This window comes from Argopecten irradians, chromosome 6 (genome assembly GCF_041381155.1).
Source record: "Argopecten irradians isolate NY chromosome 6, Ai_NY, whole genome shotgun sequence".
NCBI classification, from domain to species: domain Eukaryota; kingdom Metazoa; phylum Mollusca; class Bivalvia; order Pectinida; family Pectinidae; genus Argopecten; species Argopecten irradians.
This window is the reverse complement of record NC_091139.1, coordinates 42407351-42433378: the sequence shown is the minus strand read 5'-3', so window position 1 is coordinate 42433378 and position 26028 is coordinate 42407351. Positions and strand designations below refer to the sequence as shown.

Genomic DNA, 26028 nt, shown 5'->3' with positions numbered 1-26028 from the left:
ATCTTATTGGAATTAACCATATTTAATGAATTTTTTTTTTTTCGCCATTTGAGTTACACTACAACTACAATTTAAAACCACTCCTACAGTTGTAAAGACACTTTAGTTCTCCGCATGATATTTCATGTTTGTGTTTATGATATTAGCAGTGATCATCATTGAAAAATGATTCCGTAATAGCATACAAAATATGGAATCAGATGTTATAGTAGCTGAAACGATGATAATGATAATAAGAATATATCAAATATAATCTTTTTGCGACAAACCTGTTGTAGTTAGCGAATAACATTTTCCTTTTTATTTTTGTTACGAGAAATCAATGATGTTATATGAGATAAATAAATGGAATATATATATACCTAATATCACCGGAAAACAATGATGTTATATGAGATAAATAAATGGAATATATATATATACCTAATATCACCGGAAAACAAACGAATGACCTAACAAAGAGAAACGTATTAGGTCATGGTGAAAAAGTATCACATAAAAAAATCAATACAAAATAACATTTGTTGCATTTATGAGAGTGCATAAGTAATACATTATCAATTGCAGATCAAATAAATTATTATAGAAACAGGAATAAAATTAATTAATTATTATTTTCTACCTGAATTTCGCGTTTTATATTGCCGTACTGGTTTGAAACATTTTCACGGGAATTAGTTTTAACATCCTTCGAAACACACGGAATTCAATTGCATTAGAAAAGGAGTCGATATTCGGGTGGTTTATGAGAACATTAAAAATGAAATTGAACAGTTTAAAAGTGAGATAATAAAAAATAAAAACCAAATTAACCAGATCGACTAAGATGTATTGTTTTAGATTGTCTTAGAAGTATAAACCTCAAACACTGTATTACCTACATATACCTTATGTTAATATAGAATAAGTTTTAAACGTAATGAAGGTGAATTCAATTTTATACTTATTAATATTCTTTATGATATACAAAAGTATCGTCAGGTAATAAAGAATCAAAAACAAGATTTAAGATCATTAGACTCATATGGGGATATTAAAGATATTCGATCTGAGGGTTACGAAATGTATTCATACCTTAGGTTTGCGGATGGCAATACAACGTTTTTTATCCCTCATGCCTCGACATTGGTTTTCTAGATATTCTGTCATTTTGATAACAAATCAGTAAGAAGTTCTATGAAACAGGCAACTGGAAATCAAATTTCCGTAAACGAACATAATGCGATATTTAAACGTATAAGCCGCTGGTTAGGTCCTTGACAGTAATACCAGCCACATTTCTGGAATTGACATGATATTTTACAGAGTAAAGTAAAATATTAAAATATACTGATTAACTTAGATCTATCCAGCTGTAGTGCATAGGTAGCCATGTAATAAACTACATAAGAAGCAAGTGTACTCTATCTATAGGAGATATACATTATTACGCCCGTAAATATGACAGGGAAAGAGCTTTCTTAAATTTTGAAGAGGGATATGTAGTACTAAAATGATAATGCTGACAAAATATCTTAATGCTCGATTTTCTCAACTAAATAACAAAATGGATACCGTACATATTTACAAATATCATGAAGTGGAAAATCTAAATAGTAAAAAAGTGACATGTGTGTGAAAGGTTTATGAAATACTTGTAATTTAATCATGAAATATTTGTGAAATACTAAAAAAAATAATACAATTTCTCATTGAAATGTTGCTGCTTTCATTTCTATATGAAGTGCTTTTAGTTGATAATCGTGTTAAGAGTAGATTTTGTGATTGTTAAAAGATGCGTTGGCATATTTAGATTTATATTGATATACTGAAAAAACATCGCAATCAAATTTAAAATAGTCATACAGACTATAGATTAATTTTAATATTGTGATTTACATCAGAAAAAATAGCTGCACTTGATTTAATCATAACTTATTTGATCAAAAAATAAAAAAAGATTGTTCCTGCATTATGTAGGCAAATTACTTGCAAAAATCGAATGTTTTATACGTTATAACAAGCATACATGCTAATAAAAAGATGAGAAATTTAGTGTCTACTTTGAATGATTACACCTGAAATACATATTACCAAAGAGGACAGGTCACGTGTTAATCCATATCCTGGAACTAATATAATTGTAAGGTAATCCCGATTGTTTCCTGCACATATCGGTAATAAATATCATTTAACGATGTAGGTGCATTGATATTGTACATTTAAGAAAAGAGCAACAAAAATAACTTTCAACGCGCTGCCCAATTCGTCATAAATCACGATTAAAAATGTGTGCATTAAAGTGGCCCGGATAGCTTTTAATAGGGAAAATTGAAAAACCATATTTTGAACTAAATTCAGAAAGAATACTACAAGTTTGTCATTTTAAGGATATTTTCCACGTATTTTTATTTACATCTGGCTAAAATGTGGCTGATATTGTAATTACACATAAGGCGTGACTTAAAATGGAAAAATATTGCAAAGTATCACTTAAGAAACTGTATTCAGGTTTCTTCCAACAAAATCAGATGTTTTTACATATAATATCGTAATAGCCATGGATATTTGATGCCTCATTAATAAGAAATGTGTTATTGGTAGAGTAAAAATTACAAAACTGAAAAAAGTACATTTATTCTGTAAGCTGATATTTAATGAATTGATGGTTGACATCATTAAAGAACATTTCTTCAGAATGAGCAACATTATCTATAAAGTTCCTAAAATATTTGAAATATTGCTACATCCGCCAAATTAATGTGATAAGATCAATAATGATAAGTTGTTGTGGACGGAGATAACAGAAGAGAAAACTCAGCACTACCCATTAGTGTTAAAAGGCTTGATTAGGCTTGAGACATCCTACAACTCAGCAATTCTATACAAATACGGAGATAACAGAAGAGAAAACTCAGCACTACCCATTAGTGTTAAAAGGCGTGATTAGGCTTGAGACATCCTACAACTCGGCAATTCTATACAAATACAAGAACTGTGATATTTGATGTTATGGGGTATTAAGTACTTTTTTTACCACCTTTACGACAGAATTCTACATCTGATGTTTTTAAACCTTAGATATATATTATACACAATTTATGATTCAATAAAGGCGGCTAAACCTTTTTGGTTGATAAAGTACAAACATGAAATGTATTATAGATACTCGTATTATGTCAACCTATGGTACTCCACAATACAGTAATCGTTTACATTAATCTCATACAGTATTTAAATAATTAACATCAAAACAGTTTACAATGCAAACATCATGAAGATCTTATAAACATGAAAACATACTTTATGAAGTATGATATTATGTATACACGACAAACACAACAAAAAGATAAACTTAATGAAGAGATATACAATAATTGGAATATGCCTGTTCATATACGTCATATACAAGCAAATCTTGTTGAAATATGGCACAAGGAAAGCATAAAAAATCGATTTATGCAAGAAAAATATCACATAACAAACATTTAGATCATGTCTACCTGTTAGCACTATACCAATTAAACACTTATCAATGTACAATAAAGGTAACTGTATACAACACCGATTTAACAGATGATAACATTGCAATACATCATAGAGATATCAGTTATAGTTATAATACATCATAGAGAAATCATAGTTATAATACATCATAGAGAAATCATAGTTGTAATACAATAAATCCTAGAGATTTATCATAGTTATAATCAATACATCCTAGAGAAATCAAAGTTATAATACAATACATCATAGAGAAATCATAGTTATAATATAATACAATACATCCTAGAGAAATCATAGTTATAATACAATACATCCTAGAGAAATCATAGTTATAATACAATACATCATAGAGAAATCATAGTTATAATACAATACATCCTAGAGAAATCATAGTTATAATATAATACATCCTAGAGAAATCATAGTTATAATATAATACATCCTAGAGAAATCATAGTTATAATATAATACATCCTAGAGAAATCATAGTTATAATACAATACATCCTAGAGAAATCATAGTTATAATACAATACATCATAGAGATATCATAGTTATAATACAATACATCATAGAGATATCATAGTTATAATACAATACATCATAGAGAAATCATAGTTATAATACAATACATCATAGAGAAATCATAGTTATAATAATATAATAACAATACATCATAGAGATATCATAGTTATAATACAATACATCATAGAGATATCATAGTTATAATACAATACATCATAGAGAAATCATAGTTATAATACAATACATCATAGAGAAATCATAGTTATAATGCAATACATCATAGAGATATCATAGTTATAATACAATACATCCTAGAGAAATCATAGTTATAATACATCCTAGAGAAATCATAGTTATAGTACAATACATCCTAGAGAAATCATAGTTATAATATAATACATCCTAGAGAAATCATAGTTATAATACAATACATCCTAGAGAAATCATAGTTATAATACAATACATCCTAGAGAAATCATTGTTATAATATAATACATCATAGAGAAATCATTGTTAAGCCAAACCTGTCTATAACGACCGCTGAGGAGGAGACAGAAAACGGCCTATATAGACAGGTTGTTTATATTGATAATAATATTATACATTTTAAAAGGTCAACAATATATAGAGTCTACCAAAAATAAATTTGCATAGATAGTAAGCCTTTGATGTTTATCGACCTAGTTGGCATGTATAAAAAAAAATTAATTACTGAAATGGAACCGATATTTCCGAATCTCTTATTTTGATAATGCATTGTATTCCTCTTCCTTAAGATGTTCTATACATGTGGACTCGGGTATTTTGACAAGCACTGATACAAAAGATAGATTTAAATAGTTTATCATCCCTCTTCTTTCCGAGAAACAAAACGAACAATCTTCAATATTTCTTTCTAGAAGTAAATTATTTTTATGTAAGACAAACGACAGAAAAATTATCTTTTATATACAATATATACATGTAATTATACTTATAGTTTTATCTTTCCTCACCGTGCATTCAAATGGACGATACACTGGTTTTTAACAAAAAATAAGGACTTTAAAAATAGTTGTTACACTTTTTTTCTGTGTCCTGCTCTCTACAAAACGTTCACAAATAAACCAGTATAACAATCATGGGGTGCAATAACTAAAAGATAAAACAATACAAAGTGAATATTAAGAACATAACATGTGTTATAATACACTCTCATTGTATCACAGCAGAAAATACACACCAAAATATTTACATGGATAACCGGAAGTATGATGTTAACGCTCTGACAATTATACATAATGTCTCGCAGAGCAGCATTGATTCCTAGTCTGCGTTTCCTAGATTTAGAGTCATTATAGCCAATACGTGTATGGCATCTGTACAAAATCTATCACGTTTCTGTGACCTCTGAAACAGTACTGGAAATGTTTACTGTGGCCTCTGACGCAGTACTGAAGACGTTTGCTTTGACCTCTGACGCAGTAGTAGAGATGTTTACTGTGTCCTCTGACGCAGTATTGGAGATGTTTACTGTGTCCTCTGACGCAGTATTGGAGATGTTTACTGTGGTCTCTGACGCAGCACTGGAAATGTTTACTGTGGCCTCTGACGCAGTATTGGAGATGTTTACTCTGACCCCTGTCGCAGAATTGGAGATGTTTACTCCAGATCTGTGCCGTTATAGAACTCCTTGGAAGTTTGTCGTGAAGCCCTGTGGGCACCTCTTCTCTTGTTGCGGATCTTCCGGCGAGGTGGGAATTCACTTGAGTCAACAACACAGCCTCTCTTCTCATAGTGATCCAGAAGGCGTCCCCATACTTTGTCACACTTCAACAGGTTTTGGTTTCCTATAAGATGTTAAATTTGACTTTCAGGATTGACAGAAATACAAAATATATCAGATTTTAAAATTTTGTGTGTGTCAAAATATATTGACTTTTGTAAATGGTTTTCGTTTGCAAAATCATCCTTGTTCTGGCCTATCAAAATCTAAAACTATCATGAGTGTCAAAATCTGTCAGCTTCAATGACGTTTGGATTGAACTTTCAGTAAGTTTCAAGAAACAGATATAATTTGAAATGTAAAGGTAAAATGGCGGTCTTCATTGTATTTGTTGTGTTAGGTGATTTAACCTGATAAGGTCTTGTAACGGTTTGGACACGAGTTCCAGTTTTACCTACCAATGATAAAGAGTCCTTTACGAGCTCTGGACAGGGCTACATCTATCTGGTGTTCGTCTGTGATGAATCCCAGATTCTGTTTACACCAGCCCAGGGTTGGGTTGTGCTCAATCTTGTAATGCGGAAGTGATCGGGTGGTGCTGAATATGACGTAATCCCATTCTCCACCTACATGTATAGCACACGAAAACAGTTATCATTCAGATAGAGATATTAAATAAAGCAATGTCAAGGTTGTTGTTATGGTAGATGGCATAGTAACGCATTGTAGTGTTACGTTTATTTTACTCGTGCAAAACTAAAAATACTTAAAGGACATGAACCTTAAATATGTTCTGTATACTTGAAAATGGTTTACAGACGTTTATTGAATAGTATATTAAAACGATTGGTTATCTAAAACGACAGGAAAACGTGGGGAATACCTACCCCAAAAATAATAAAAATAGACCGTTACATTCTATTTTTGGAACACAAAACTAAAGCTGGTCGAAAACGAGGTTATAATGAACAACAAACTTGCTGTCACGACAAGGAATATTAGTTTTCCGCATTTTAATATTAGTTTCTAATTGTTGACATATGAATTATAAACCATATTTGTTAATAGCGTTATAAAACAATTCGTATCTAGCGTAAGAATAATAAGTCAAAGGTCAAACGAGACTTTTCATTCGAAGGGACACCGCGAAGGGAGGTCCTTCATTATTGCACATATGTACATCACTTAAGTATAAAGTGGGTTGCTCCCGTCTTTTGTATTTCAGCGATCCATTTAAATTTACCTACTTTCTCAATCGCGCATTTTACTGACTCTTGTCGAACTCCGTTTTTTATCGGAATTCATTTGGTTTCGCTTTAACCACGTTTTTGACCCACCATTTTGTTTACATTCATTTAATTTGTGCAGTGCATTATGGAAGATCACAAAAGTCCAACACTACTATTTTAATGACATTCAGTATTACAAAATGCGACCGGGTTGGTTCAAAGTACATAAATATGGAATTTTCATTATAATCATTTTATTTGACACATTTGCACAATAACTGATATATATTACTTAGTAAGGTATCTGACACGTCTTAAATATGTGTTTTACTCAAATTTACATGGTTTATTAGGGATCATGTCCCTTTGATAAAATCAGAGAAAAATGTCAATCTTAATTACTTCTAATAATGCTGACGAATTAAATGAAACCCGTTAATTACCTTGACTGGCCACGACAGTATGTACGTTACAGTTGATGTAACCAGAGTCCAATAGTGCCGACTTGATAGCGTTACACTGGGCGTTGTACTGCGATATGATGTTGATGTAGCCGGGGTCCACGCCCTCCGTCTTCACCATACGGTGGAACACTGCTAGCTTTAAATAAAATATAAAAAACGATTCTGTTTGAGAACAAGTGAACGTTAACAAAATGAACAACCCACGCTGTAATGAGGTTAAATGTACAAGAACACGATATAAAACTTAAAATTAAAAACTCACCACTTTTTCAACTTCTTCTTTATTGCTACATGACTGTTCATTTCCTTCCTCTGTCGACACGGTTAAATATTCCTCTTCTCCCTCTACGTGACAGAATATGTGGGGTGTACCATGATATTTCAACAGCTCTATGGGGGGTGTACCATGATATTTCAACAGCTCCAGGGGGTTGTCTTCCTTCCATACACGAGAAGGGGCAGTTTCAAGTTTGTTTTCGTAAAACTCCTTTGACACAAAATCGCATATTTGTGGATGCTGGAAAAAAACCCATAAAAAACGATAAAACTTTATTTTCTTTGTCACTTGATAACATCGAATGAGTGGAAGTCATGTAAAAAGTTAATTTGGAAAGAGTGCATAGATCCCTAAATGTATGTATAAAAAATAATTTAAAAAAAAATAATAAAAAAAGTAACTTGATAATTTTAAAAGTATACAATATTTTTGTTGCATAAACTTAGCTTTTATTTTTTATCCCGTTAGAAGATTTTGGTATCTATGACTACAACTGTAAACCATACAGCTAGCTATTTGTTGCATACCATTCGATATTGCGTTGTTAGAATAATCGCTTGTTTCGAAAACCTTTCGAAGAGTGATGTCTCCAGGCCAAGCTTTGCGGCGTGTTGACACATGACGACGGGCCGCAGTTGTTTGTGATCCCCGATGAGAACGACTTGTTCTGCCTTGGTAGTGATGATAGCAGCTAGACATTCTGGCTCTGTGCACATACCACTTTCGTCAATGATGCATTGGAAGATTTTGTTTTTAGTGCCCCGGATAAACTTGGGGTTAGTTGTCATTGCCGTTGTACAGAATATGACATCATAATGCTGCAGTTCTTCTTGCTCTGCTTTGCTCAAAAGAGATTTGTATTCTTTCAGCTTCTGCTTAAACTCATTGGCTACCTCGGGATCACCGATTGAAGAGCAACTTTTGAACGACTGGAAATACTTGTCGAAGACTAGGATCTCATCAGCATGGGGTTTTCCTTCTTGCCGAATTAGACGATGTAATGCGATGTCTTGAAGTTCCCTGTCTTGTCGATTGTCAGGTCTGTGCGATTTAGAAGACTGAACCTTTCCCGGAATAGGATAGTCCATACACTCGTGAGACGATCCATACATTCGAACCATTCTCGGCGCCAGCTCTCCGAGTTTTCTTTTTGTCCACTCTACAAGATAACAATGAGGGTTTATGCATAATAAATCGACAGAGTAAAAAAGGTTTCTGTCGTTACAGTTAATCTAACCCAGATCTGTGTTTAACACATAATAAGCTGATTCAATACAAAAGCTTTTTATCATTACTTTGAATCTAAAATCCAGATCTGTGTGTGGTCGATGAGCGGTTACTTTTATGAGCTCATTCTACGTGTTTTAAACCAAACGCCAATAGAAAGTCAAGAGTAAAAATATTCTGAAAGAACAATATACTACAACTCAAATTAAACGATCGATCGTTAGATTGAATTGCACTAAAATATACTTACTTGCAACAAGATCAACAGATTTGTTCGATGGGCCACAAAATACGACTTGTTTGAATGGATTTCCTTCTTGGTGCCATACTCGATCGATCGTTAGATTGAATTGCACTAAAATATACTTACTTGCAACAAGATCAACAGATTTGTTCGATGGGCCACAAAATACGACTTGTTTGAATGGATTTCCTTCTTGATGCCACACTCTGTTCAGTTTTGTAAACAGATACAACAGTTTGATGCCAGTGAACGTTTTCCCAGTTCCTGAAATAAATATAAAATTATCATATAAAATCGTTTGATCTAAGTCAATTCTCACTTTTTCGTTTAACTCAATAAAAACAACCCATCCGATTATACGGTTAACGTGAATCATTGTTTAAGCTTAATATAAAGCATGTCTGCAAAATATTATTGAAATATAAGAATAGCTTAAAGAGGAAATTTGACTGAACTAGGACAAAAAGACAAAGACAACTGCATAATGTCAAACTTAAATGCCCCAGTCTCCGTGAAGCTGGAGAAGTGAAGCAAGTTTATCACATATTTTGTCATATTTCATGTATATTATTGTTTCTGTGTAGCGACACGTTCGAACAGGACGGGAAAAGACAGGCCAGACTTGGTTAACACTAAATGCCCAGTCCCCCGTTTTAAAGCGGGAACATCATGAAAATTTAAATCTATATCTACCCGGTGGACCCTGGATGAGAGTAAATCTATTGGTGAGTGCCTTTTGTATGGCTTTGTACTGTTTAGGGTTGTTCCGAGCTAACCCGACGACGTCCACCTCAACCTCCATCCTCCTAGCTACCGCCAAATAATTTTTGCCTACAAATAAAAGCACATGTATTGATAGTTTTTCAACTCAATATTTCATCAAGTTAAAAGGACTTCGTCTCAGGTTATCTAAAAATACGAAGATTTTAAATCTTGACAAAATAAAAGTAATATATAACCGTATTTTCAGAAGTGATGGCCTAAAATATGTTATCATTTCTGAAAATGATTTACCCTTTTAAAGTACTTATCGCATTGTAAGGACTGTTTGATAATTTAGACATAATTTTGGACGCAATTTATATTATAAACATATTAGGTCAAAGAATTTCCAATTCAATACAAACCGAGAGGCGGGATCTTGTATCCCAAAGCAACTGCTTGTGCCAAACCGTTTGCCTTATCCAAGCAAAGTAACGCAGCCTCTGTTCTCCTAAAATGTAGGTTTAATAACGTTATCAAAACAGATTTGAAAATCAAGAATTTCTTATTCAGTCGGTTGAATTGAGAAGCAAAACAATCTTAAGGATTAATGAATATTTGCGATATTTTTTATCTGAAATATCTCGATTCAGGCCAGTAAGCTACTTACCTGTTAGATTCTGGTTTGACCATAATATCTACACTGCAATGCGGTTTCTTGTCGCTGTTCAGGATTTGTGGCGGTATACTTGCACTTGAAGGGTGAAGTAAGAAGTGCACTTCGATTCTTCCTTTCTTTTTCATTTTCTTGATCTTATCCACCTGTCCGTGCGCCAGCCAGATCCTCTTTCCTCCTGGTGATCCTTTCATGTGTTTGTATGTGACATCGTCTACATCGTAGCAGCACTTCAGACAAAGGTAGTCTGAACTATATACGTACTTTGTTTCATCATTGCTGTCGTCGTCTTCGTTTCCGTGTAAAAGGAAGTCCATCGACATATTGCTAAACTCGATGTTCCTGTCTTCGCAGAAGTCAAACGTCATGGAAAAGGTTCCGTCTTTTTCATTCAACTTCACAGGAAGATCGTTTACTGTGATTGAGTCATCATGACCTGCAATAGTTGCAGCTTCCATACGTATCAGCGACAGCCATACCTGCAGGTACTCCTCTTTGGATTTATAGTTTTCTACATGAGCTTTTCTGGTCGCATACTTTGCCAAGTATTTCACAGGATCACTTGGATGCTGTAAGCAGAGTTTGACGTTGTCGGTCAAATGAAGAATCTGTGGTGTTGGTACGAGCACCCCCTTCTGTGGCTCTGCGCCGATCTGCACTGAGAGTATTTGTGCATGATTGAAAGACATGGTGAATTCACATAAATGTTTCGTAATCGCTCCTTCTCTGACTTCTGAGCTTACGTCTTTAACTGTTGATGTACAAGCCGGGACGTATGACCTCAGCTGATCGCCTTCCTGATAATCAGCATGTGCAGAGAAAATGCCCCCAAGTGATGTCGTGTTTCGTCTAAACAATGCTTTAAGAATGTCGGTCCATCGTTTATATTGCTGAAAGATGGCCCTCTGATGTGGATCAACCCGAAGCTCGTCAAGACCTCTCGTTGATGGGGCATATCCCCTGTGAGAGTAAAGTCGCTTTTGCCAGCGTAAGGTTAGAATGTCGAAAGGCCTATCGTCATCTGCGTCCTTTTGAATCTTTGGTTTATTTGAAACACCAAGGAGGTTGAGGGGTACTTCCCGACACGCTTGTGGAAGACCATGCATTCCTGGAATTAGAAGCTGAATACTTTTGTCGGAAACTGTTTCTATGAAGCCATTAAACATCGCAGGACTGTGTCGTAGAACATGACCGTAAAACAAGGCTTTACATTGCTTCTGGAACTGTTTCGCTCTCCTTGAAACTTCATTGATGTGACAGCAAATGTCATCCACTTCGCCTGTCGTGTAGGGAACTTTTTCTTTGTTAAGGGCAGCATGGATGAGGCGGTGAACCACAATATCTGCATAACGTCGAATTGGTGAAGTGAAATGAGTGTATGGGGAGATGTTGAGTGTGAAATGACATCGTTCTTTTCGGTTGGTCACAGAGCCAAAACATCTGTATTCTGCATGTTCTTGAAAAGATATCCATTCATTCCAAGCAATTGCCTGCTCAGGGTGACATTCGTCGCTTCCGATAAGTTTCCAGGCTTCTCTGAAGTTACCATTTTTCACATGTTGCTCTAAGCAGGACCAAATCCATTTTTGTAATTCGATCACGACTCGGTATTTTGCTTTCGGTGCGTTAGCCACCTTGAGTTGTCTTTGCGGGATTGGCTTGATGTTTTGGAGTCTCAGGATGATATCAGCAATCCGCGGATAATCGTGTAGCCACCTGTTCACTTTCTCAGGTGATGGAGCATCCTGGCATCGCAATATCGCAGAGTTTCTAAAACTTGAACACACACAAGCGGCAGCTGACATGTTTGCCAATATCATAAATTCTTCAACTAGAAAATGAGCTTCTAGTGTATCGAACATGGAATCACCTTCTCTCTCGTTTAACAAATCCACCTCAGTTGGGAGCGAATGCATTGAGTCACCCAGTCTTCTACAGCGGCATGCTTTTGCAATCTTAAACAAGGCAATGATATCGGAGGCAAACGCCTCATCTTTATCCGCTCGATCAAGAATTATGTCCTGTACATCCTGGTAAGTGAACTGTCGTCTCGATTTGACAACGGTTTTCTGTATGCGTGTACGATTGGTGAGTGGCTTTCCATCTTGACTGAAGTACAGGAACACTGACAGAGCAAGCCTCTTCTTGTTTGGAAGTAGGCTACAGAGATTTTGACTGAGTGGTTCAGGTAGCATGTGATAGGGCTGTTTACTTTGTCCAGGGTAAAAAGTTGTCGCCCTTACTTTTGCTTCCTCATCAATAGGACTTCCTTTGTGGATATAGCTAGTAACATCTGCTATGTGTATCCCTACTTCTGTAACATTGTCATCTTCAAGTTGTTTAATACTCAGTGCATCATCGAGATCTGTTGAGTTCTTTGGATCGATTGTAAAGACAGAGTGGGATTCTGAAAGATCGATCCGGCCTTCCGTTAAAATTGGTGTTGGTTCTTCTGGCATTCTGCACATGATACTCTGAACGCTTTGGACAGTATCGTAACTGTAGATTGTTGGCACTTGATGTTGAAGCTCGAGGATTTTCAGTCCGCTGTTGGTCCCACCGTCAGATCGCATGACTTTGATCACTGCCCCCTTAGGATAAACTGTATCCCAGCGTATGAATACGACCAGAAACACGTAACTGTGCTTTAGAGCTGGGTTGATATTAACAACGTGACTGTATGTCAGTTCACAGGAACTTGAATCGTAGTCATAAACTTCCACCTGGAAATCATTTTCAACATGCTTTTTTGATATACCTAACTTGGGGACTGTTTTGTCAAGAGGACGCATCAAATGGTATTCAATTTCATCAAGTCCACACACCAGCACAGGATGATCAATATTTCGGAATCGGGTTCGATCAAGTCTACCAACGACTTTTCCAAAAGTCTTTTGTGCTTCTTGTGGCTTCAGTGCTTTCTGTAAGCGGGGTATAACGCTGCACTCTTTGCTTTCATCGTTAAGGATTTCTACGACCACTTCATCTTCCATGAAGTTTTTTCCACATTTCGATCTCCCACTGATCTCTATTTCTTTAAGATCCCCTTCCGGTTCCATTAACTCGCCGATTGCCTTGTGGGCTGATTCGATCTTGAGAATACATTTCTTGAAATGGCGTGGATCATTTCGCAGCAAGGAATTGAGCTCGTCTACTGACATGTTATCTGTGTAGTAGTTCATTTTATCACGAGAAGCATACTTCTCAACAAATCTAGGAGAGAGATCCGCTCCATTCATGATCAAATTTTGTTCTGTTTCTCTGATTTCTTCTTCAAGATTCTCCGCGTCGACATCCATACTCTGCTCAAACAGTGTCTCCGTATCGGCATTTCTTATCGACTCTGCATCAGAGCAGTCGCTTTCAGGCGGAGGAGATAAATTAAGGTCAAAAATACTTGATCTGAAAATTTCTGAGACACTGAATTCTTCATCACTTTCTATCGAGTGTTCGTCGCCATCTCCTAACCTTGCGATATAGTCGGCCTCATCTACAACGCTATGAGAGGAAACTTTGCTATTCCCAGTTGATGAGATGTCGGATCCCGCTGTATTTCGTCTCCGCCTTTTCTTCTTAACATGACCATCACCGAAGGGCGATGCTGAGTGTGAACGTGTTGTGTCCCTTTTCATTCTTTCCACATTACCTAATCTTGTAAAATCGCCAGAAGCCGATACTACTGAATTTCTTGCTTTGGCTGAAATGAAAAAAATATTTTTCCATTACTGTTTGGATTAAGCTGGCAATAATGAAATGTATGAACTAACAAAATACTATTATATCAGCTACATATTAGTACTTCTAGAATTAAAATAACGATAGTGATTAACATGTAGTTTGGTTAGGGTCGATTTGTGTTAGCTTGAAACGTTCAATGTGAGTTACGAAAAAAAAATCAGTTCCAAACAAATAAGTTACACCTACTATCGACCGATGTTTTGATGTTTGCATAACTATCATCACGTATAACTTGACAGCCAGTTTTCTCTTTCTATACGTTCTACTTAATATGAGTCCGATGTTCCTACTTTTATCATGGTATTGAAAACATTTTATCAATTTGACGGAAAAAGAAAACTCCTCTTAAAAGATGATTTTAAATATTTCTGCATAACCAAATAATTAAAGAATCTTACATGGATCTTTCAAGTGGACAGGGATATCTCAACCTGAGTGAAATGTTGATGGTCGAAATCCTTCAAGAGGGTTGGGAAAAATCCCTGTCCTCCTGATAGACCCAGTTTTGATTTTTGTCTCAGGTTAACGTTAACGAAAAATGGTGAAAATTCGGTTGTTTGACAAAAAATAAAATGAACGTCGCGGTGCATAAATATTCATGACGTCGTCAACAATAATTGTCGCATGTATTGATGACGTCACGCCATTGTCTAGGACGTGTGAGCTGTATTTCCCATACCTAGGTAAAAGGCAGTGTTTTCTCCCATACTTCACAGGGATATCCCGTGGTTGCTAGGGGAAAGATATCTCTATCTTACACAGTGGGTGTAAGACAGCTCACACGCGCTAGACAATAACGTGACGTCATCAAAACATGCGGCGTAACTACGGCGCTCATTGTAGATGACGTCATCAATTTTGACGCATAACGACGTTCCTGCGATAATGGCGCGATGAAAAAGCTGGAAACCAAGTGGAATTTCATCATTTTTTCTGCTAAGTATGGGAGAAAAAGAATCAAACATGGATCTGTGAAGTGGGCAGGGATATCTCAACCCTCGTGAAAGATTTTGGCCGTCAACCCTCGGCAAGCCTCAGGTTGACCGGCCAAAATCTTTCACTCGGGTTGAGATATCCCTGTCCACTTCACAGACCCATGTAAGATTCTATTAATCTGTTCCCTAGCAACAGCGGGAAAACCCTGTCAGTTATTGGAAATTATTCTTCCTATTCCATAACTAAATAATTGTCGCATGTATTGATGACGTCATGTCATTTTTTAGGATGTGTGAGCTGTATTTTCCCTACCCAGGTAAAGACAGGGTTTTATCCTGCAACTGTCACACATACTGACCGATAACTATTGCCGGATAAACTGGTGCTTTGTCCGTCAATACGATCACGTGAATTTGTTCCCCATCTGACGAAACTTTTTCTAACTTGACCCCAAACATTTAACCTTCTCGTGAATGAAACGTCATTCTGCCCAGCTAAAATGTGACGTCACATTCACTGGAATTACGTCATTTTTACGATATCGAAAAATCTCGAATGGCGGTGTCGTCATTTTCATGGCTCATGGCAAAGGTATGCATTATAAAGTAATTGTATGGTGGGTAATTATTTTTTTACCATTTGTATATTGTTTCAGTTGTATTACATACTAGACAGAATTGCCTGTACTGTTTGCGAATGCGATTATATATTTCCACGGTAGTAAAAAGGAGTTCACTCTCATTCGGTATAGTGAATGAATCCCTTCCTCCGCATCAAAGAAGCGTCTCGCTTCGAGCGAAACCAAGTAAATAACTAGCTTTCCTTTTGAATGTCATAATGGTTAATGGTTACAGGATTAACAGAATACGCGGTTTGTATCTTACAAGATTTATTTTGGTGCTCGACACGGAAAGCCGAGATTAATCGGCAAAGACTCGTCATCTCGGCTCTCCTAAGTCTCGCACCAAAATAAACCTCATATTGTAAGATACAGTATATGTTCCCTAGCAACAGCGGGATAATCCTGTCAGGTATGGCAGAAATATTATTTCTATTCCACTAAAGTGTTAAGCATCTTCCTTACTTCAGAAGTTATTATCACGGTTATTCTATTCAAAATGAATACCAGACAGGATATGTACATCGAAAGAAATCGGTTGACCGTTTGCATGTTCACTCTGGCTTTGAAGATGGGCGTCACACTTTTGTAATCTTTAATGAAGAAATGTCTTTATTTACCTTTACCTTTTCCTCGATAAATTGGGAGTATCTTTATGCCTATGATTGTGCAGTTTTTGTTTTCTCCTGAACACCTGAATCGAACGCCTTTGATTTTGCTATCACATAGTCAATGTATGTTAAAACAAGAGTAATAGTAACCTCCGGAAATCAAGAATACATTGAATACAAACTGATATTTCAGAAAACAATACTCACGCCTGCGATGTGGTTTTTTGACGTGGCTTTCTTTCAATTTCTCAACTCTGGGACTGTTCTGTACGATAGAAGAAAATAGTGAATTAATATGTTTCCATAAAACATTACCACTTATAACGACCGAGCACGTGTTGACAATTTAGATTACATCACATTAATGAGATAAAAGACAACTTACAATTTGAGGTTCCTTGAAATTGCTACCCTCCAGCCAAGCTTCGATTGGTCCTTGTTGGTCTCTTGCTTTGATTTGTAGGCATTCCTCTGTTGCAAGATCCTTTATAAACACTTCCAGGGACGATTTCTGCTTTGGACTCTTTAAAATAAATGTGTATTATTTTAAATCGCCGTGTAAACATTTCGGTCAACGGCCATGATAACGTAACGTATCTAACGTATACCCAGTGGTTTTCGTGGGCCATAAATATCGCGATTTCGCCTACAAATAATTTATAGAGTTAGAGAGTACACTTAATATGTCTATTACTAATATGTATTAGATGGCGCGGATTAATTTATGTGACAATACCAATGTCCCACGAAAACCGTATCCCGCAAAAATTATCGCCTATACTGTATACATAACTCATAAAAGGAAAATACTCAAAAAATATGTAATGAAGAAAACTAATCCATGTACTAGAAATTTTGAATCCCCTAACCTTAGCATGCAGAAGTGCCGATTCCGCCTTACGGACTGCCAGATCCAGTTTACCCATATCGTGTAGGGCATGGGCCCATATTTCAAGGATAGAAGGTTGGTCCGGATAATCAACCATTACTAAAAACAAAATGTGTATAAAGAGTTATTTAAGGAGGAATCTGGGTAGAATTTTATGCTATTGGGATATAACACAAAAGAGAAAGCGTCCGTTCTCTTAATAAACGAGGGAACACTCTTATCCTGTGAAATTCCAAATTTCATGTGATGGTTTTATTTCTAAAATCGTTACGCCGTTGTCAATATCTCCCAGGGTTCATTGCGGTTTCCACATTTCATTGAATATAGGGACCGCAATGCACCCTTTGAGAGATTACGATGTAACAAAGGGTGGTGCCATTTTAACGCTATGAATCGTTAGCAGTAATAACCTAGGTTACAGTTATAAACAGTTAATACAGCCATATTATATTGTTTGTTAGGATAGTTATCAAGGATTGGAGGCCTGATTTTGAAAATAAATGTACTGAAGAGAAACAGAGAACAACTCAAACGAATCAAGATCAATATTGGTTCCATATGCAAAAATAATGGCTGAATAAAAATGTATTTATTTATTTTGTGTAATATCAGTGACATAATTTAGTTAAGGACATTATCATCGTCATTGTTTAGTTACCTTTTTTACATGTTTCTGCTATCACCTGAGGCACTTTTCCCTTGAAATAGAAGAAATGCATGAATGTTATGTTCAAAGCAATTTCACAATAAACCATTAGAGGTTATGTGCTACAAAAGATTGAATACAAATAAAATATCAAGTAGCAAAAACAGTTTCCATGCCAACGTAACACTTACCTCATTTAGTCCACATCGCAGCCACTGAAGCAGTGCCTTAAGTTTACCGTCCTTTACACTAGGGCCCCACGGCAGTCTGTTGTACACAAACAACAGGTCATTGTATATAGTCCAGGGGATGCCGAGCGATCGGCCATCAGACTTCTCAAACTTTACATCAGCCAAAATCTGTATCTCCGAGGCGACTTTTAAGACTTCCTGTTCAAATGGAAGATAAACATAAAACGGTTTAAATCATGAAACAAAATCAATCCCTTTGTATAATTCCAAATAATAAAATATGTTCTTAACCTACAATAAGGATTTAATCATGACATTTTTGAGGTAAATCATCCAAGTCAACCAAAGAGGATTTCAGATGTTAATATTCCACGCATGTAATAATACATCCTCGATACTCCAGGGGACACTATCACTATCGTAATATCCACCCCTAGACTAGGTCATAGCAAAACCATATCGAGGATGCTTACAAGAGTAAAGTCGATGTTGTCACATCGAAGAGGATACTGAAGGGTAGGGGTTACATGTTTCACTACCTAATATTTTAAGTAGGCCTATATTGATATTGCATAAGGATATAATTAGTTTGGTTGTTTTCATATTAAATCCGACTTTCTGTTTGGTCTATTCCTTTAGCCTTTTCCTTACTATGAAAATATAATCGGAGAATAGCCCAAAAAACCGACGTTTTCCTAACGTCAAAATAGTGCGTTGCGTATTGATTTGGAGAAAAAATATCAACAGAATTTTACATAAAAAACATATTTTAAATCATCAAGTAAGTAGTCTGCAAAATTGAAATTTAAAGCATTGATATCACTATCTTTTAATTTCATCGGGTTATGTGAAAAATATATATGTTTGCATACTTTTGTGAGAATGGAAAACTTTTTTCTCGTTACAACATAGTGACGTAAAAATTCTTTATAAGCGCAGGAAGATACGTATACATTTATTTGATATTTGAATATATGAACCAAATTAAATGATCGTCTGCTATTTAGTGCCTGATAGCATACCTTTCTCTCTTTTCCTTCGTGCTTTAATCAGATTCATTCATTGTAAAATCAAGTATTGTGCTGATAGTGGTGCCGAATTAAATCAGTATCTTTATAGCAAACAATCCAACCTACCTGAAGTGATGCTTTAGATTTGAGAAACTCGTCCCAAATCTGTACAGATATTTGCACGTTGGACAAAACCGAGATATTCTGTTGATGAATGATGCCTGAAACATATCACCATATCGGTACGGTAAATAAGGGTTATAAACATACCACCATATCGGTACAGTAAATAAGGGTTATAAGCATATCACCATATCGGTACAGTAAATAAGGGTTATAAGCATACCACCATATCGGTACAGTAAATAAGGGTTATAAACATACCACCATATCGGTACAGTAAATAACGGTTATAAACATATCACCATATTGGTACAGTAAATAAGGGTTATAAACATACCACCATATCGGTACAGTAAATAACGTTTATAAACATACCACCATATCGGTACAGTAAATAAGGGTTATAAACATACCACCATATCGGTACAGTAAATAAGGGTTATAAACATACCACCATATCGGTACAGTAAATAAGGGTTATAAACATACCACCATATCGGTACAGTAAATAAGGGTTATAAACATACCACCATATCGGTACAGTAAATAACGGTTATAAACATACCACCATATCGGTACAGTAAATAAGGGTTATAAACATACCACCATATCGGTACAGTAAATAAGGGTTATAAACATACCACCATATCGGTACAGTAAATAAGGGTTATAAACATACCACCATATCGGTACAGTAAATAAGGGTTATAAACATACCACCATATCGGTACAGTAAATAACGGTTATAAACATATCACCATATCGGTACAGTAAATAAGGGTTATAAACATACCACCATATCGGTACAGTAAATAAGGGTTATAAACATACCACCATATCGGTACAGTAAATAAGGGTTATAAACATACCACCATATCGGTGCAGTAAATAAGGGTTATAAACATACCACCATATCGGTACAGTAAATAACGGTTATAAACATACCACCATATCGGTACAGTAAATAAGGGTTATAAACATACCACCATATCGGTACAGTAAATAAGGGTTATAAACATACCACCATATCGGTACAGTAAATAAGGGTTATAAACATACCCCACGGTACAGTAAATAAGGGTTATAAACATATCACCATATCGGTACAGTAAATAAGGTTTATAAACATATCACCATATCGGTACAGTAAATAAGGGTTATAAACATACCACCATATCGGTACAGTAAATAAGGGTTATAAACATACCACCATATCGGTACAGTAAATAAGGGTTATAAACATACCACCATATCGGTACAGTAAATATGGGTTATAAACATACCACCATATCGGTACAGTAAATAACGGTTATAAACATACCACCATATAGGTACAGTAAATAAGGGTTATAAACATACCACCATATCGGTACATAAAATAAGGGTTATAAACATATCACCATATCGGTACAGTAAATAAGGGTTATAAACATACCACCATATAGGTACAGTAAATAAGGGTTATAAACATACCACCATATCGGTACGGTAAATAAGGGTTATATAAACATACCACCATATCGGTACAGTAAATAAGGGTTATAAACATACCACCATATCGGTACAGTAAATAACGGTTATAAACATACCACCATATAGGTACAGTAAATAACGGTTATAAACATATCACCATATCGGTACAATAAATAAGGGTTATAAACATACCACCATATCGGTACAGTAAATAAGGGTTATAAACATACCACCATATCGGTACAGTAAATAAGGGTTATAAACATATCACCATATCGGTACAGTAAATAACGTTTATAAACATACCACCATATCGGTACAGTAAATAAGGGTTATAAACATACCACCATATAGGTACAGTAAATAAGGGTTATAAACATACCACCATATCCGTACAATAAATAAGGGTTATAAGCATACCATCATATCGGTACAATAAATAACGGTCACAAGCATACCACCATATCGGTACATAAATAACGGTTATAAGAATAAAACCATATAGGTACAGTAAATAAGGGTTATAAGCATATCCCATATCGGTACAGTAAATAAGGGTTATAAACATACCACCATATCGGTACAGTAAATAAGGGTTATAAACATACCACCATATCGGTACAGTAAATAAGGGTTATAAACACCATATCCACCATATCGGTACAGTAAATAAGGGTTATAAACATACCACCATATCGGTACAGTAAATAAGGGTTATAAAATAACCAAAATAATATATACAATATCGTACAGTAAAAGGGTATAACATACACCATATCGGTACAGTAAATAGGTATAAAATACCATATAGGTACAGTAAATAAGGGTTATAAGCATACCACCATATCGGTACAGTAAATAAGGGTTATAACATACCACCATATCGGTACAGTAAATAGGTTATAAGAATACCACCATATAGGTACAGTAAATAAGGGTTATAAACATACCACCATATCGGTACAAAATAAGGTTATAAATACACCATATGGTACAGTAAATAAGGTTATAAACATACCACCATATAGGTACAGTAAATAACGGTTATAAACATACCACCATATCGGTACAGTAAATAAGGTATAACATACACCATATATACAGTAAATAAGTTATAAACATACACCATATCGGTACAGTAAATAAGGTTATAAACATACCACCATATCGGTACAGTAAATAAGGGTTATAAACATACCACCATATCGGTACAGTAAATAACGGTTATAAACATACCACCATATGGTACAGTAAATAAGGTATAAACATACCCATATCGGTACAGTAAATAAGTTAAAACATACACCATATCGGTACAGTAAATAAGGGTTATAAACATACCACCATATCGGTACAGTAAATAAGGGTTATAAACATACCACCATATCGGTACAGTAAATAAGGGTTATAAACATACCACCATATCGGTACAGTAAATAAGGGTTATAAACATACCACCATATCGGTACAGTAAATAAGGGTTATAAACATACCACCATATCGGTACAGTAAATAAGGGTTATAAACATACCACCATATCGGTACAGTAAATAAGGGTTATAAACATATCACCATATCGGTACAGTAAATAAGGGTTATAAATATACCACCATATCGGTACAGTAAATAAGGGTTATAAACATATCACCATATCGGTACAGTAAATAAGGGTTATAAACATACCACCATATCGGTACAGTAAATAACGGTTATAAACATACCACCATATCGGTACAGTAAATAAGGGTTATAAACATACCACCATATCGGTACAGTAAATAAGGGTTATAAACATACCACCATATCGGTACAGTAAATAACGGTTATAAACATACCACCATATCGGTACAGTAAATAAGGGTTATAAACATATCACCATATCGGTACAGTAAATAAGGGTTATAAACATACCACCATATCGGTACAGTAAATAAGGGTTATAAACATACCACCATATCGGTACAGTAAATAAGGGTTATAAACATACCACCATATCGGTACAGTAAATAACGGTTATAAACATACCACCATATAGGTACAGTAAATAAGGGTTATAAACATACCACCATATCGGTACAGTAAATAAGGGTTATAAACATATCACCATATCGGTACAGTAAATAACGTTTATAAACATACCACCATATCGGTACAGTAAATAAGGGTTATAAACATACCACCATATCGGTACAGTAAATAACGGTTATAAACATACCACCATATCGGTACAGTAAATAAGGGTTATAAACATACCACCATATCGGTACAGTAAATAAGGGTTATAAACATACCACCATATCGGTACAGTAAATAACGGTTATAAACATACCACCATATCGGTACAGTAAATAAGGGTTATAAACATACCACCATATCGGTACAGTAAATAACGGTTATAAACATACCACCATATCGGTACAGTAAATAAGGGTTATAAACATATCACCATATCGGTACAGTAAATAAGGGTTATAAACATACCACCATATCGGTACAGTAAATAAGGGTTATAAACATACCACCATATCGGTACGGTAAATAAGGGTTATAAACATACCACCATATCGGTACAGTAAATAAGGGTTATAAACATACCACCATATCGGTACAGTAAATAAGGGTTATAAACATACCACCATATCGGTACAGTAAATAAGGGTTATAAACATACCACCATATCGGTACAGTAAATAAGGGTTATAAACATACCACCATATCGGTACAGTAAATAAGGGTTATAAACATAACAATCATATCGGTACAGTAAATAAGGGTTATAAACATACCACCATATCGGTACAGTAAATAAGGGTTATAAACATACCACCATATCGGTACAGTAAATAAGGGTTATAAACATACCACCATATCGATACAGTAAATAAGGGTTATAAACATACCACCATATCGGTACAGTAAATAAGGGTTATAAATACCACCATATCGGTACAGTAAATAAGGTTATAAACATACCACCATATCGGTACAGTAAATAAGGGTTATAAACATACCACCATATCGGTACAGTAAATAAGGGTTATAAACATACCACCATATCGGTACAGTAAATAAGGGTTATAAACATACCACCATATCGGTACAGTAAATAAGGGTTATAAACATACACCATATCGGTACAGTAAATAAGGGTTATAAACATACCACCATATCGGTACAGTAAATAAGGGTTATAAACATACCACCATATCGGTACAGTAAATAAGGGTTATAAACATACCACCATATCGGTACAGTAAATAAGGGTTATAAACATACCACCATATCGGTACAGTAAATAAGGGTTATAAACATACCACCATATCGGTACAGTAAATAACGTTTATAAACATACCACCATATCGGTACAGTAAATAAGGGTTATAAACATATCACCATATCGGTACAGTAAATAAGGGTTATAAACATACCACCATATCGGTACAGTAAATAAGGGTTATAAACATATCACCATATCGGTACAGTAAATAAGGGTTATAAACATACCACCATATCGGTACAGTAAATAACGGTTATAAACATACCACCATATCGGTACAGTAAATAAGGGTTATAAACATACCACCATATCGGTACAGTAAATAACGGTTATAAACATACCACCATATAGGTACAGTAAATAAGGGTTATAAACATACCACCATATCGGTACAGTAAATAAGGGTTATAAACATACCACCATATCGGTACAGTAAATAACGTTTATAAACATACCACCATATCGGTACAGTAAATAAGGGTTATAAACATACCACCATATCGGTACAGTAAATAAGGGTTATAAACATACCACCATATCGGTACAGTAAATAAGGGTTATAAACATACCACCATATCGGTACAGTAAATAACGGTTATAAACATACCACCATATCGGTACAGTAAATAAGGGTTATAAACATACCACCATATCGGTACAGTAAATAAGGGTTATAAACATACCACCATATCGGTACAGTAAATAAGGGTTATAAACATACCACCATATCGGTACAGTAAAGGGTACGTAAATAAGGTTATAAACATACCACCATATCGGTACAGTAAATAAGGGTTATAAACATACCACCATATCGGTACAGTAAATAAGGGTTATAACATACACAGGTATATATCGGTACAGTAAATAACGGTTATAAAATACCACCATATCGGTACAGTAAATAAGGGTTATAAACATATCACCATATTCGGTACAGTAAATAAGGGTTATAAACATATCACCATATCGGTACAGTAAATAAGGGTTATAAACATACCACCATATCGGTACAGTAAATAAGGGTTATAAACATACCACCATATCGGTACAGTAAATAAGGGTTATAAACATACCACCATATCGGTACAGTAAATAAGGGTTATAAACATACCACCATATCGGTACAGTAAATAAGGGTTTATAAACATATCAACCATATAGGTACAGTAAATAAGGTTATAAACATACCACCATATCGGTACAGTAAATAAGGGTTATAAACATACCACCATATCGGTACAGTAAATAAGGGTTATAAACATACCACCATATCGGTACAGTAAATAAGGGTTATAAACATACCACCATATCGGTACAGTAAATAAGGGTTATAAACATACCACCATATCGGTACAGTAAATAAGGGTTATAAACATACCACCATATCGGTACAGTAAATAAGGGTTATAACATACCACCATATCGGTACAGTAAATAAGGGTTATAAACATACCACCATATCGGTACAATAAATAACGGTTATAAACATACCACCATATCGGTACAATAAATAACGGTTATAAACATACCACCATATCGGTACAGTAAATAACGGTTATAACATACCACCATATCGGTACAGTAAATAACGGTTATAAACATATCACCATATCGGTACAGTAAATAAGGGTTATAAACATACCACCATATCGGTACAGTAAATACCGGGTTATAAACATACCACCATATCGGTACAGTAAATAAGGGTTATAAACATACCACCATATCGGTACAGTAAATAACGGTCATAAACATACCACCATATAGGTACAGTAAATAACGGTTATAAACATATCACCATATCGGTACAGTAAATAAGGGTTATAAACATACCACCATATCGGTACAGTAAATAAGGGTTATAAACATACCACCATATCGGTACAGTAAATAACGGTCACAAGCATACCACCATATCGGTACAGTAAATAACGGTTATAAACATACCACCATATAGGTACAGTAAATAAGGGTTATA

At 35.1% G+C, this 26028-nt stretch overlaps 1 protein-coding gene across 3 annotated transcripts in view; it reads right to left on the bottom strand.

Moving 5' to 3' along the window:
- LOC138325953 (3'-5' exoribonuclease HELZ2-like) overlaps nucleotides 1–26028 on the bottom strand; it is a 49961-nt gene that overhangs the window by 21302 nt on the left and 2631 nt on the right. Inside the window, exons 4-19 of one of the 3 annotated variants that reach the window (XM_069271973.1) lie at nucleotides 19301–19395; nucleotides 18165–18362; nucleotides 17986–18025; nucleotides 17308–17426; nucleotides 16824–16961; nucleotides 16646–16703; nucleotides 10529–14231; nucleotides 10284–10369; nucleotides 9850–9987; nucleotides 9283–9420; nucleotides 8213–8844; nucleotides 7833–7925; nucleotides 7671–7799; nucleotides 7388–7544; nucleotides 6174–6341; nucleotides 4168–5839 (exon numbers count right to left, since the gene is read on the bottom strand). In XM_069271973.1, the coding sequence (XP_069128074.1) occupies nucleotides 5652–5839; nucleotides 6174–6341; nucleotides 7388–7544; nucleotides 7671–7799; nucleotides 7833–7925; nucleotides 8213–8844; nucleotides 9283–9420; nucleotides 9850–9987; nucleotides 10284–10369; nucleotides 10529–14231; nucleotides 16646–16703; nucleotides 16824–16961; nucleotides 17308–17426; nucleotides 17986–18025; nucleotides 18165–18362; nucleotides 19301–19395 (6080 nt within the window). In that variant the 3' untranslated portion in view covers nucleotides 4168–5651. Of the gene's footprint in view, nucleotides 1–4167; nucleotides 5840–6173; nucleotides 6342–7387; nucleotides 7545–7670; nucleotides 7926–8212; nucleotides 8845–9282; nucleotides 9421–9849; nucleotides 9988–10283; nucleotides 10370–10528; nucleotides 14232–16645; nucleotides 16704–16823; nucleotides 16962–17307; nucleotides 17427–17985; nucleotides 18026–18164; nucleotides 18363–19300; nucleotides 19396–26028 lie in introns of those variants that run through there. The other 2 variants (XM_069271972.1, XM_069271974.1) reach the window with 2 other exon arrangements.